We start from the raw sequence: 15,375 nt of genomic DNA, 5'->3' as shown, positions 1-15,375 counted from the left end.
CCATTCTGATTGTAATCCCAATTTTGTTTTCCCCTTTTAAGGGATAGCTTTCATAGGTCATGTTCAGCTGTAATTAAAAAAAAAGTAATCAGCGATGAAACCTCTCCTTTCTAGAAGTTTACTTCCCCCCCCCCGGCCTTGGTTTTTCTTTCACCCTCAGCGTTTATACAGAAATGGACTTTCCATTTCGCCACCCGCCAACATTTGGAGAAGCATTTGTATTCATGAAGTGGATCTGACATTCAAAAAAGCACTTCAGAGGTGAAGATTAAATATGACACATTGTTTTATGGTATGGCATTCAGAGCTCTTCAACGAAAACAAAAACAAACAAACCAAAAAAAAAAAAATCTCCATACTGAGATACAGGCTGTGGTAGAAAACAGGTGAAAGGTGACGCGCATAAGAAATCAAGCGTGTGTGTGTTTGAGTGAGTGTTTTCTGGAATACGGCACTCCAAACTTAACTTTACAGCTTGTTTTTGTCAGCCTTTGCTTTGCTCTCACTCGCAGCATCGACTCGTCCCTCTGTTGTGGGAAGTTTTGCTCTACAAAGACGGGGTAGGAGCATGCACTCGCACAAACACAAAGGGGGAGGCGCCACTTTTTGTGGCGTGAACATGAGACCAGAACAGAACTGACAGAACTTATCAACAGTTGTCTCTCACAGGCCAGAAAGATTATTCAAATGCGGCAGCGAGCAGAATTAGCATTTTTTCCGTTTGCGCGAGAACTTCTTTCCTCTTTCAGCAAGAGCTGTTTCCAAAGCCACAGATGTTGCAGCTTAACAAGTACCTCGTTGTGTTTGTCCCAGCGTGAAACGCCGACCCTGTCCTCTGTTTGTGTGTTTGCTGCCGCTGCATTATTCAACATGTAACGATGCTGATTCATTTGTTCGTTCTCCCCTGAATAACAAAAACTTATGCGCTGCTTTTTCCGTCTTTATTTCCCATCTACATTTTGGTTTTTCCTTCACTCCCCTTAACTAAGCCATCTTGCACTCATTCGCCGCTTCTTTTTTCAGCATCATATCCCCTTGCACCTCTTTTCTCTCATTTTGATTCAATCTTTCAGTATGGCTCTAAATTCCTTTAGGCATAAATGGAATTACAGAGGAAGAAACCAGTGCTTTGATTCTCTCTCCTACTGTGCTCTCCCCTCTAAATTTAACTCTCACTTATTCCCCTCCCCTCTCTGACAGCTCACAGTATTTTTTTTTTTCACCGCCGTCAATACTTCAAAGACAATGACAGAAGTTTCAACAGGATAAAACTAATCCACACAAAGCCGGGGTTTCCTTTGCTATGGAATTGATTATTTACATAACAGAAGGTGACTTGGATGTTTTTCAGCAACACATCCCCTCCTCCTAAACAGCAGACGAAATGAGCGCATGAACTTTAACAATCATACAGTTATTAATATGTAGATAACGTGTCATCCCCAATTAGTTTCAGCGGCCTGATGGGTTAAAGGTGCAGCTCTAGTAAGATCATTCTATTGAGGCTAAATAAATAATAGGAAAAATATTGAATCATGAATAAAACGGGGAAAATGTCAACTGTGAAATGCTCTCAATAATAAATAATCTAAAATAATGTGTCTATATACATATATATATATACACAAAATATAGTAAATAATATACACTCTAGATGAAGATGTACAAGAGGTGAGGAAGTATTTGCTGTGTTGTACATGATGATGTCAGTAGCCTAAATGTTCAACTAGAAGTTTGCTTGTTAGATGCTTGTTAGATTTCCTCTCTGGCTTTTGATTGCTGCATGGAGCACTTCTCACTTTCCAGGCTGGTGCATAAAAGTGGAGAATAAGACTGGTGGATCTGCAGCAATGTGCTTCAAAGCCCACCTCTGTGTCGTGAACCAGGGACCAATTTACCTTTCAACACTCCTCTATTTGCTTCCAGAGGTGTAGGGACAGAGGAGCAGCGGCTCCTAGTTCAGTTTCCTCCACCTCTTTTTTTTTTTTTTAGGCCATTTTGTCGGTTGTTTTGTCAAACACAACCGCTTTATACTAACAGGCAATCCCAGTAAAACGCTGACAGGTGGGAGCACATTAATATCAAATGGATGAAGTAGTAAAATATAATAAGCAAATTAAAATGATGGATGAGGATGTAAATAATGTGCATTCAAGCATTTTGATGCTGTGACAATTATTTTAAGGGATCAGTACCTTCATGCTTTTCAATTCTTCTTAATCACATTTAAATTGTTCAGTTGTGGTCTCTATAAAGTGGAACTACACTGCCTTGTTCTGAATTCCTCGACAGTTTCTTACCATGCTCCCCCTTCCTACCCCTGTTCTGAGGTATGTTTGAGAGCAACTCAATTTGGTGCTGTCTCTTTAAATCTTAACGGGGCACTTTCTCACCCCCAGCCCCACTTCACCCCATTCACCCGTTTTTGGAGTAAATTGGGTGACAGTTTATCATACCTTTATTTTATTTTCTTTACATATGCAAGACATTAAGAACAAGTTCTTATTTACAATGGCGGCCTGACAAGTGGAGTAATCACTGGGGAGAAACCACTTAAAGCGGTTTAATGAACAATTGATATCCAGCTGAAGCTTCGTCCATCCTTCAGCTTGGACTACAACATCTCAGCGAAAAACAAAAAGGTCTGATTCACAAGACTGGTAAGCTGGAAGTCTGTGACGTTGTTTAACGGCCTGGAAAGTCTGAGCCAGAAAAAATACAAATTCTACACAGCACCTGGAGAGACTACATTCAAAATGTCTGCACTCCTGGAGACTCCTAGTGTACAACAAAATGTATTCTGGATTAAAAAAATTACACATTATAATAATAATTGTTTAATTTCTCTAGGAGCTGTGTTGTCTCTGGCACGATAAGTGGGGCACATAAACTCAACACCTATTAACACCCACTATTTTTTTTGTGATGCATACAACCTGACTTTGATCAGTGTTAAAGAGATAAATTAGCATAAACCAACACACTAGAAGATCCATTTTATATGAGCTAAATGTAATTACATTTTTATACATAAAATTACAAATAAAGGCTCTCTCATATCGTTCATTTATTGAACAGAAAAGATTCACATCAATCCTTCAATGAGCTAGCAAGGACAACCAACACAAGATTAATGTTCGCTTTTAGTTTTAATTTTCCTATGTTTTATTTTGTTTAGCTTTTCCTACATTTTATTCCAACTGTGTTTTTTTTACTTGCTTTTATCCACTTTTTATTTCCAATATTTTAATTATGAAAACCACTTTGCATTGTCCTTCTACTGACATGTGCAAATGTATACAAATAAATGTGCCTTGCCTAGATGGTCGCACACTATCCTGCAGAATATAAGTGTAACATGTGCAATTCCAGCATTTTGAGTGGACGATCCGAGCTTGGGGCCAGAGGATTTGTGCCCCACGGCAAGCCCAACACACTCTCACTGTGATTTTAGATGTTCATTATTTAAACAAACGTTGATTGGCCGACCCCAATTTCAAGACGCTTCATGAGGATTTAACCCACTGAGCTTGTCAGTTTTCTGGCAGACTTAGATATATAGACACAAATGTTTCTAACTGAATTTTATTAGTAATGGAATCAGTCTTTTTTCCAATATCGCTCTACAAAAAATGATCATGTCCCAGTGATTATTGTGAAAATCGACATCTGGTGGAGCCTGACCCCACTGGCCCCAAATGCAGAGACGCCACAGACTAGTAGTACATTAGTTTTTTCTTTGTTTCTTGTATCAACCAATAGCAGCTCTTGGGGGACAGTGTCACACCTTCAATAACGTCAACTGCACCTCTTCACATTCTGCCTTATAGAATGGCAGGCACTGCTCAAATACATTCTGATTGAAAGTTAATCTCAGCAGAGTCACCTTAAACGCTTATTTTAAAGTCCTGTTCACTGGTGCTCATGGCACTTAATTCATGTATCCAGTCAAAAACAGGAAGACTACATCAAACAACCAGCCAGTCAGAAACAAAAACAGTTAGCATGAACAGAAAATGCTAAGTCTCCAGCGTTCAAAATGTATTCTCAAGTGAATAATGAAACGGGTTTGTCCTCGTTGTGTTAGTAATCACTATTACAGTTAAATGGCTTCTTCTGTGTCCCTCATGAAGGGCTTTTATTGAGGTCATCGCCTCGTAAAGTTTGTTGACTGTTTAGATGAGAAACAGCAACAAAAAAGAAGACTGTGTGCGCCTGCAGGCTTTACAGGGGTTTCTGTTACAGTTGACAGCACAGGAAGATTCTAGTTGTTAGAAGCCCTTCTTATATGTTATAAATTAACCCATTAATATAAATTAAAAAGGGATTCTGGATCATTTTCAGAGCGACTGCTTTAATGCATTAAACAGAAAAAGATAACTACATTTCTGACTCATTTTGCTGGAATGGGGGTCTGGGCAACAGAAAACACTTGCAAACTATAGAACCACCTGATTTTAATACATTGATTATTGCAGTTAGGAAATGTAACCTTTTCCGATTTAAGATGCAGTTGCTGAGGTTAAGCAATTTCTAACAAAATAAAAAGATTAAAAAGATTTGTTTACATTTTTCAAATCTTAGACTATTACTTTTGCTATTTGCAGTCCATCATTGGTAACCATTTAATAGTTATAGCTTTCTAACTGGATATACTGCAGGTTTAGAGATATATTCCAATCTAAAAGTAGCTATAGATGATAATCAATAAAAGCTCAAGATGCAATTCTGTTTTTATTTTTGTTTTTTGGGGGTTTTCTACTGTCTCTTGATTAATATGGGTTCAGTTTTAAAAACGTATGTTTGTAATTAAATACATTCCTATTTCACCTATTAAAATCTAAGAAGGGACTTTTTAAGTTGGGTGTTTTACTTTCATTACCTTTATCAATTAATACACAGTTGTCAGACATTTTATTTCCAAAGTAATGCATGTCCTTGAGTCCAGATTCCCATCTTCGGGAGAAGTAGTAAGGCAAAAACGCTGCATGGCCTTCACAGTTGATGAATAATGCATTGCGGCCCACGGATCTGTAAGGCAACATTTATCGTAAAGTACTGCTGAAGCAAACAAATGACACAAGAAACCAGATGTATGCTTTCCAAGGATGCCAAAAACTGAGAACCAACGCTATCAGATCAGTATGGGGCATTAAGTTGATTGAATGCATTCATAAGAGATGAACTGACCCATTTTGTTGTTGAAGCACATGTTTCATTTCCTGGAAACATTTAATACCGTTGGTGTGTGGTGATGTATAATGCCCTCTTTAAGTGGCTGTTTAATATTTTAAATAGCCCAAAAGAAAGATGACTTGCAAGACAAAGCATGAGTTGGCATTAAAGCAGTCAACACTGGATGTAGTCTGACCAGCTCTTGTGGTTGAAATAACCAAATATTTTCACTGCAAAAACAAAACTAAAAATAAGTCAAATCTTCTTTGAATGAGTGTATTTGTCCTTGATTTGATCAGGTGAATAAGATGATTTGCCAATGGAATGAGATTTTTACACATAAAATAGGAACAACTCATCTCCATCATCTTATTTAAAGTGTACTATATATAATTATCTTATTTTAGGGGTCAAAAATACTCATTCCATTGGCAGATCATCTTATTTATGTGCTCAAATCAATGACAAATGCACTAATTTCAAGAAAATTTGACTTATTTTTTCTTATTATTTGTTCTTTTTTGCAGTGTTTAAGTGTAGTGATTTTTCGCTTAATGTAAAGGCAACAAAGACAAACTTGCTGAAGACGTGGATGTTCCTGTTCGATTTTAATGCGGTTGTAGGTCTTTCTACTGTGAATGAAGCAACTGCTGTCAGTCATCTGTGCAGACCAGGTGAAGGATGCTTTATCCTCTCCTACTGCTTTCAAGACATCAGCCATTGGTCTCAGACAACAGCAGGGCCAATGGTATTCCCCTGATTCTCCCTTTGTGTCGATGTACACCACTTCATCTGAGCCCAATTTATTAAGTCTGCTGCTGCTTAACCCCAGATCTCTGATTGTCGACGATGTGACTGATCTTTGACAAGACACCCAGTCCCAAAACTCAACCTCTTTAAACCTTTTAGTTGGCGGGGGGCTCCTCCTCCATCACTGCCAGGTCCCAGTCTGTTCAGTTGTGCACCATTTACCTTCTAGTGGTGATCTTAGCTTGAAAGTGTGCGGGGTTATGGCTTAATAGGAGTTAAGTTGAGGCTTTCTATGAGGGAAAACAAATCATTGAGGTGCAGCTTCAACCAGGGTTTATTGTGATTTGTGAATCTAAACCATTGACCAATAAACCAAATATTAATGCTAAACTGCCATTGTTCATGCTGATTGATTAACATGATTCAGCCTGAAGGAGTTATCCTGCTTCATGTTACCTGTCACATCCCTGGAAGCTCCAACCCAGAAGGCATCAGTCTTCCGACAACAAAATGAATAACACTAGAACTGATAAGTCTTCTTTTTTTGAAGACCATTACATCCCAGCTAAAAATGCAATCATTTGTGTGTTTTCCACCTGTCACTGAGTGATAAAATATCACAAGGTTGTTGCTCTCTTGGTTTAATGTATTGACACAGCTGTGAGAGATGTTTTGTAGTTGTTTTTATTTTTATTCTTTTAACCTATTGACAGTGGGTTCAGTCTGTTGCAAGGCAAATTTATTTGTATAGCACATTTCTGACAAGGACAACGCAAAGTGCTTAGTGAAGTTGCATAGTAAGACAATAGACAGACTTAGTCAATGAATCAAAGTTCACAAACCAGTTGGTAGGAAAGTTGGTAGAACAACAAACATTTTTTTTTGTCATGTTATAACTACACATAGCCTTATTGTAAGTCAAACTGTTATCTGAAGTCCTCGGAGGTTTGTTAGAAAACATTAGTGGACAAATAGCATCACGAAGAACAAGGAACACGGCAGACAGATGAGCAAGCTGTGGAAAAGTTTTAAGCAGGGTTAAGTTATTAAAAAAAAAACAAGCTTTTAAAATCTCACTTTGAACTGTTCAATCCAGCATTTGAAACAACGGAAAACCTACCAAAATGTTCCTATCCACCTAAGAAACAAGGGCATAAAGACAGCAATTTTTTAAAAGAAAGCCATGTAAATCCATCACAAGCACGTATGTTCATAGATAGACGCCTAGTGGGGGCCACACATTCTGTTTGTGGTTGTAAAAAGACAAAATGTGAAAAACGTTGAGGTTTACATTTCGAGAACAACTGATGCTGATAACCCTAAACAATGTATTTAAACATAAACTGTGTCATGTAAGTCACAATTGCTGAAAAAAAACTGGGCCTCCCCAATGGAACGCTGAGATGTAGCAAACCCAGAACAGGCTGTGACGACCCTGCATCTGGTTTTAATTCTACTGGAACAAGCTTGATTTCAAACATTCTATTAAATTGGTGTTTGACCTAAAAACAACAATTAGACATGTATTTAACTTCTGATACCGTTTGTAAACGGTATCATACTAGCAAACATTTTCCTTCGGCACAGAGACCTGTTCACAACATGGATGAAGACTAAAGAGGACATCCATGTAACCTCAGATCAGGCAGTCACAATCAGTTTGTTTTGACCAAAAACAACAGCATATCTGAAGCATGATATGAAAAAACAAAACCTCGTATGCTCTGGTAAAAGTGATATAAGGCAGGTTCAGTGGTTAAAGGTGTAAACACCACTCCTGCGACAGGCACCATAAGAAATGTCTGGATTCAATATTTTGTGATTTCCGATTCTTCTGAAAATAAATGCTTTTCTTTATGGTGCTGCCATTATTGGTATTTCAGTATTACACAAAAGTCAGTTTCTCAGTCAGGCTTTGCTTCTCATGCCATTGGTTTGTTTTTACTGTCAACTGCTGGACTGGAGGTGCAGTGCAGCTTTCTTTACAACTTCCCCAAACATCTTTAGGCTGATTCAAATAAATTTTCCGCGGCCTTTCAGAACAGTAAAAACAGAGAGCACACAAATAACCTGAGATTTCTTTTACACATGTAAAAAAAAAAAATCCCAGGTATGCTATTTAAATTCCACGTTTTTTGAGGAAAATTTATTAAATATAGTGATTAGATTTTTTTTTTTATGCAACAGTTTACCAACTACATGTAAATGAGGGTCATTTACAGAATCCTGGACATTTAAAATGAAATGAAGGGTCATTGAAAGCCAAATAATTGCTAGTAGAGGACCAGAGGCAGTGGGAAGAGAGGGAAAGGTTCACGCAGGCGGAGGAAAAAACAAAGAGTCGGATGGAATTGTGGTGCATGTGGAAAACCAGAAACGTCTTCTGGGGCTGGGATAAGTTTCCAAAACATCCAAATTATTTCAGCATGCAAAGATAAAAATGGGTTTGTAGCCACCAGCCAGCATGAAAGTTTGGAACTACGAACAAACGCTGCAGCCAATCGAATGTGACAAAGAGTTTTTCAATTAAAATCTTCAGACAAATGTGGAACATACTGTTTCCAGCAGGAAAGCTAATAAAGAAGACATTAATATTCCATAAAACAAAAAGCTGAAGCAGAAGGTTATAAAGCAATAGACTAAAAGTCTGACAATGTCCTATCTGAGGTATTAAATGAAGATTTGTCACTTTATGCAAAGCAATGCACAAAGGTAAAAAAGTAGCAGAACAAAAGCCTCCTACACACCTTCTGCCACCAGATGAATATGAAAAGAGAGAAGGAGTTGATGAAGGAGCGAAGGGAAAAACAAAATAAGGAAAAACAATTAACAGCTTCAAACTGCAGACTGGGGAACTGTCTACAGCCAACTCCAGGCAGGAGAAGGAAAAAAATAAATAAAATTATCAACAAAAGATATGACTTTGAAGCTGCGTCTTTAAATTCAGAAACAGGGACATTTCACTGCAGAGTGCCTGATTAACATTACAGAAAAACAATTAAAAGTTTTGTTTCAGGAAAATACTTTGGTACTTTTTATAAAAACAACTCATTTAACTGCTATACAACAGTGCAATTTTTAAAGCGTTTAGGTATTTAGTTGTCGTTAGAATATGAAAATAGTAAAATAATAATAATAATAATAATAATAATAATAATAAACAAGCCAACTCAGAAAATAAAAATATAAAAAAATCTGGTAAAACTAAAGAAAAAAAGTTCTATGTGTGCAGCCATATCAATGAAATCCAGGGACGTTTTGGACTAATCAGTACTTAAGCAGAGGCAGTACGCGTTAAAGGTGAGAATCTACAGCATAGCAGTCTGAGGCAAAGAAAGCTTGAGTGAAATCAAAGAGTGAGTCATTTTGTTGCATGTCTGTCAGAGCACAACATTATTTTCTTTGCCTTGCGGTTCCAGGAGATTCGACCACGCCTCCGGATCACTATTGTCAAAAATCACTGTTCACATAAATGTAGCGAGGAGTTGCAATGAGTGACGTCATGTTATCAAACCACACAAAAGAAAACTACAGGAAGGAAGAACTTCTAACAAGCGAAGATGGGTTCAAGTAAAGCCTAAAGGAGTATCAGACTGGTTCACGCATCTATTGTTTGGAGAGATCCATGGATTCTCAACAGCTTGATGAAACATAAAAGTCTAACTATGCCTATACATGACACGTTCACAATTTGGATGTAATCAACATCATAGCAATGCTGAAATTCCTGCTATTTTGTATTTAAAATCAAAGTTAAACTTTTTTTTAAATGTAGCACATTTCAAAAAAAGAAAAATCCCAAACCTCACCGGAACACTCTTGGGTCTGCCACTCCATACACTGACCGTACGGGAAGGAGATGACGTACGCGGAGGAGTCCACGCACCGCCGGGTGCTTCCACACCACATGCACTCCATGGCTTGGCTGGTGCAGTTGGCACAGCTGGTCCGCAGCGCGCAGGGCGTCTTGCACGGACGAGCGTTTGGACTCTGTGGACTCCCTGAGCAACGGGACACGAGGACAGGCGAGGACAACGACAGAAGGGCTCAATCAATCGTGAGTTTGCAACTTAAAAAACAGCGAAAGCCAAAATCAGCGTGAAGATGCTTCAGAAACCACACTCTAAAGTCGTCATCAAGCTAGCACATGGGTACACAGTTAAAACGTCTCATCGTTTAATCGTTCCTACGAAAAAATGAGTGTCAACCCTCCTGAAATGTCTGACGCTGTGATCCGACCCAGGTCTTCTAACCCCCCCTCCCCTTCGTTCATTCCTCCTCACCGGCGGGTTTTTCACAGATCAGGCCGTCGGTGGTGGCGGTGCAGGGATTGGCTTTAAGTCCGGCCGTCTCCGCTCTCTCCAAGTAGGCGCAGAAGCCCGAGTCGCTGGGCTCTCCGGGCAACCATTTCAGGGTGGTGTTGCTGAATGGGGACGCGTCCTCCCAGCCCCAGTAGGACACGTTGATTTTCCTGAGGCCCACCCACGGCGATAGCCTCTGTGGAAGCAAAGCGGAGCGCTGATTTTTCCTATCCTTCAGCAGGTTCTGTCAGTCTGTTTAAAATCACTGCTGCAGATAAAGCAGACGGTCGCTGTTTGGCTAAAGGCTGCAGTAAATGCCTGCTCTTCCTAATGCAAGGACGTGTGGGAAAATATTCAAATATGCAACAGTGTGTGGGATCGTCGCCAAGAGGGAAGATTCTGCAGTATTTTCATGCGGCTGCATTTGAAACAACTACCCGTTTCTTTTGTGTCCCTAATCCATTTCACAATGTAATTGTCTTCACAAAGTTTGTAAAAGTGCTGGAACCCTGAGTTTCTTTAAATCAAGCTTAAAAACCTATTTGTTTGGAGTTGCCTTTAAATGTTAAAGATAAAGTTCGTAGTCCAACTTGTCTCATACTGTATCTTGACCTGCTGCTACTATTCCAAGGCGATGTGCTTGCCACTGTAATGTTTCCCCTCTGTCTCTAATGCTTTCTTTCCTCTGATTTTTTATTCATGTACAGCACTTTGAATCGTCTTCTTACTGAAAAGTGCTTTAGAAATAAACCTGCCTTGCCTTTATTGTCTTTTAAATGATTAAAATTAAGGAAAAAGGGTGCTCCGTTTGGAGTATTTCTTCAGGCAGTAAATATGTGGTGAACTTCAAACTTTCATTCAAAGCTGAAGAAAACAAGACTCAGAAAACAATAAAAGGCAAAAAATGTAAATTTTATTTTATTTTCAGGACAGGATGGAAAAAGGAGTCAATGAGAACATTAACGAGGTAAACGCACTGGTTGGCGCTACGGTTATAGAAGCTAAACATGTTTTATGGGGAAAAAGGATCATTTGAGCTCTAATAAACTAAAAATGAAGTAGCAAGTTTCCTGGGTTCTTTTGCAAGCAAACAAAATTTTAAATTGAACTCTTCACCATTGCCATTCACATTTACAGAGTCACCAGGTAGTAGAAATCTAGGGAAGCAAAATAAAACAACAACATTGGAAACTGATGGAATTATTTTTACTATTCTATGTGTTTTATTTTATCTACTATGTTTATTGCATTTATAATTTTTTTACTCATTACTATTGAAAATGTTTTGAGTTTATTCGGACACCAAAGTGTTTTTTCATTTAATTGATATTTCTCTCTCCTATGTTACAGAGTAAGGTCTGGTGCAAGAAACAGCCTCGCTATAAATGTTGATTGTTTTTGTAAAGCTCTATCTTATCTGTGATGAATTGCACCCAGCCATCTCTGTATCTTCCCTTTCCTGGTCACTGAATAGTCAATTGTCAAGGTTGTTCTGTATACCTGAAACTGCTAGTTTATGATGTCAAAGGTCACACTAAAGTATGTTTACCCCTTCCTTAAGCTCTGCAAATGTAACTAGGGCCCTCCCTCTTTAAGATAATAAAAGTAAGAGGTGACAGGGATGTGTTTCAGAACGGGTAGGGGATGTAACTGAACACATCTTCTGGCATTCTCCTTGCAAGATTTAAAACTAACTTCTCTGTTGTCTCTTTTCCTTGTGTTGTTTAATGAATGTTTAAGGTGTATGAACCTGACAGAAACCCTGGAACAAAAGCAAGGACTGCTTCACTGGTGATTACGGCCGCCTTACCGCCTCAGGCAGGAAATTGAAAAAAAAAAAAAAAAAAAAAAAGTGGGAAAGACAATCATGACCCTATCATGTCCGGATTTATTCCCACAGTTACCATGGCTAAGCTGTCTCCTCACAAATTGCAGCGTTTTCCATTAATTATGGGAGCTTTGCTTTACCCCGACCATTAGTTGTAACATTACCATTAGGAAGAAAACTGTTTTTAATACCGTATCTGCAACACGAGAGGATGCAGGTTTGAAGATTGCCCTTTTATGTAGTTATTTCATCTTAATTTTTTTAGGCTTATTCCCTGAGCCTTAGGCCAGCATGACCAACCATGGTTCAAATTCTCTGATGACCCACATGAGCTAAAGAAAAGCTACCGTTATCGCTACCAGGCTTCACCACACGCAGGAGCCAAAGGTGCTGCAACCACCATGAAGAACAAGCACAACCCTAACCCAAATGGTCATGGTATTCTGCGACTCCATCTGCCTGAATGATGCACACGCTAATCTGTTCCTGTGCCCCAGAAGGTCTGAAGACCCAACGTTGTTTCACGCAAACACTGATTATCATTAAGATCCTCTGCAGAAGACGTTGCAAAAGCAAAACCTGATTCAAGATGTTCAAAGGGGTCTGGTAATTACCACAGTCGACTGAAGTCAAGTTCAATCGACACCTACGTTATTGCTGACTAAACAAGTGTGATTTGTTGATGGTGGCCAAGAACGATCAGGAAACCCATCCCCACCGCTGTGACTTATTAGATAAATCACTTCTAGTTCAGGGAAAGGTTGTGAAACTGCTACCCTAAAGGAAGCTTAAAATCAAACGTCAAACATCTAGAGCTAGAAGAAATGTCATCTTCAGTAGTTGTTACAGGAATCATCAAAATCAGAAGCTCTGTATGCAGTAGAACATGTCCATAACCTTCTAAATTGTCATTTCTGACATAAACATTCCTGCAGCAAACAATCCCATCCAAGCTGCCGGCTGCTGTTCAAACATCTGGATTCACTAAACTGAAAAGGAACGATGCTCTAGCTGCTTGGCTCCCCAGTAAAGGGAAACAAGACAGAAATACGACGCTAAAAAACATGTATCTCTCCGTCTCTCAGCGCTGGGAAGCTGGAGGAACTGCGCGGTAAAGGTTCAAACATTGAAACATTCCAACATGATCTATTATTCGTCATAAGAAGCCAGTAACGGTGATTCATGTGAGACAGAAAAAACAATCCACCCAGACTGCTTTGTTATTTATGGCTTTCTGTTACATTATCGTTACATTACCTGGCATCTAATTATAAAACATTACAAATTTATGATGTTGAGGCTAAAAGGCCGAATAGCTGTTGATAATGAATCAAACAGCAGGGTGTACACCGTGTTTCAGAATGAGCTACAAGGTACATATCAGACTCGTTCCCGTTAATCAAGCACTTCATTTTGGCCATGAATTACAATGATTAGTCATTATTTCTCTCATCAACCCTTTAGAAAGCAAATTGGTAAAGTAGCCATTGTTAAACGGCAACATGACCATCCGTGGTACAAGCTTTTGACACATTCAATTTCAAGAGATGGTTTTAAACATAATGTTATCTGGGGAAAAGTAGCTCCCCGTTTTTTTTTTTCTCCATATTTTGTTTCAGAAAAGGAGAAAACAACAAAAGAAAATACTTTTTTGAGAAAAAAAAACTAATTCTGTAATTAAAAAAAAAAGTTCTAAATGATTTCCCCTTTTTAAAAAGCGAGCGAGTGAAAAACCAGTTGAACAGAAATATGCAAACCTGGTCTCACAGAATAATGCTTTTTTAAATCAAAGTGATACAAATCAGGTCACTTCAGGCCGACCACCCACCTGAGTTTCCAGCTGAAATTTCTGGAGCTCCTCCAGAACAAAACTGACTTGATTGTCTGTGAGCAGAGAGGCTATATTTCCTCCCAGGTTTTTGCAGTAGTGCTGGGCGTTGTCGTAGCTCTCCCTGCTGGAGTTGATCCTCAGGCAGACCTCCCCGACGTGGTGCCAGCCGTCCCCGCACATCTGGCCTGCACGCACAGAAAAAGCCTTCAGTACTTTTTTCTCTGGACTCTGTGACACTACTTAAAACTATGATAAACAGTAGAAACTAGTAAAGTGGCGGTCTGCTACAGGGGATCTGATCGGGTGACCCCGAATGATGATACCTGCTGCTATTGTACTGGCTTTGACTTAAGCTCAGCTCCCCTCATAGTTATTTAGGGAGCCTAGCTCTGTTTTCCGCATCCAGTTGAAGGCAGAAACAATCACAGTATAGTTTCTATATCAAAGGTCTTGCATCTTTTTTTGTCTAACCAGACTGAGTTTTGCCAAAAATGAATGAATCTATAAAGAATTTGACAACGAAAAGTGCTGGCTGCAGCAACTCCCAGTCTGTCTGTCGTGTAACCTCCCCAGGTTTCCCCAGCTGTCTGAAAGAGCAAAGCTGAAACTTTACACTTTAAATGTTATGATGTTCAAACTAAAGTACCGTATTGCGGCGGCAGAACGAGCCTTCTGGTATTTTTCATTCGCACTGAGTCATCCAGAACGTCCAAATATGTTACGAGACGAAGTAGCAATGAGTCATATCAAAACAGAGAATAAACCTGCTCGCGTTAATTAATCTAACATTTCAGATAACTACAGCAGATCCACACGTGTTCATCAGGGGTTAGACACAAATTTATTGAAGGGTCTAGCTGTATTTCTTTATTCAGTCATATCTCTGGAAACAAATAGTAAAAATATTCATATTTCAAGCCACACACCGTCAGGACGTTAAAGCAGGCTAACCTTTTTGAACCTCGTGTTGGAACAGCTGATCAAGACGCGCGTGTCAAAAGGTTTAGCTCCGACAAAATTTTTGAAAATGGATGCTGCAACGTTACACACACACTTGATGGGTATTTAAATTGTTACACAATCTCAACACCAACTTAGACTTTATTTGGACTGTACTGTGCCTCTCATGAAAGTTGGGTGTTTCTTCAACAACAAGCACTGGATACACCCAGGCATAAAATCTTTACCTCAGGGAAAGGAAGAGGCCTTTCAGGTCAGGATACAAGAAAGAACTAAGAGCTGTCCTGAAAAGACTGAGGAAAAAGATATTGCTTCATGCATGCTCTGTATGAGCCATTGTCAATGCAGACGACTGTCCACTGTGGCTCTACCCTCTTTCAGGAGGCATGAATGCTGCTGGGTTTCCTTAGATAGGAAACTTTTTGACCAATCTGTCTGGATGATTTGATTGAATGTGACTTTGTGAAGTGCCTTAAGATGACGTCTTGTAAATTGCCGCTATATCAATAAAATTGAACTCACCTGAAAAT

At 39.1% G+C, this 15,375-nt stretch overlaps 1 protein-coding gene across 3 annotated transcripts in view; it reads right to left on the bottom strand.

The window, feature by feature from the left end:
* atrnl1a (attractin-like 1a) overlaps positions 1–15,375 on the bottom strand; it is a 410,176-nt gene that overhangs the window by 273,382 nt on the left and 121,419 nt on the right. For all 3 annotated transcript variants that reach the window (XM_012872822.3, XM_021321643.2, XM_036126662.1), the window contains 3 exons: positions 13,883–14,070; positions 10,209–10,422; positions 9,735–9,926 (listed from right to left, as the gene is read on the bottom strand). In XM_012872822.3, the coding sequence (XP_012728276.2) occupies positions 9,735–9,926; positions 10,209–10,422; positions 13,883–14,070 (594 nt within the window). The remainder of the gene's footprint in view (positions 1–9,734; positions 9,927–10,208; positions 10,423–13,882; positions 14,071–15,375) is intronic.

Source organism: Fundulus heteroclitus, chromosome 22, assembly GCF_011125445.2.
Source record: "Fundulus heteroclitus isolate FHET01 chromosome 22, MU-UCD_Fhet_4.1, whole genome shotgun sequence".
In the NCBI taxonomy this organism is placed as follows: domain Eukaryota; kingdom Metazoa; phylum Chordata; class Actinopteri; order Cyprinodontiformes; family Fundulidae; genus Fundulus; species Fundulus heteroclitus.
This window is presented reverse-complemented; position numbering and strand designations above follow the sequence as displayed.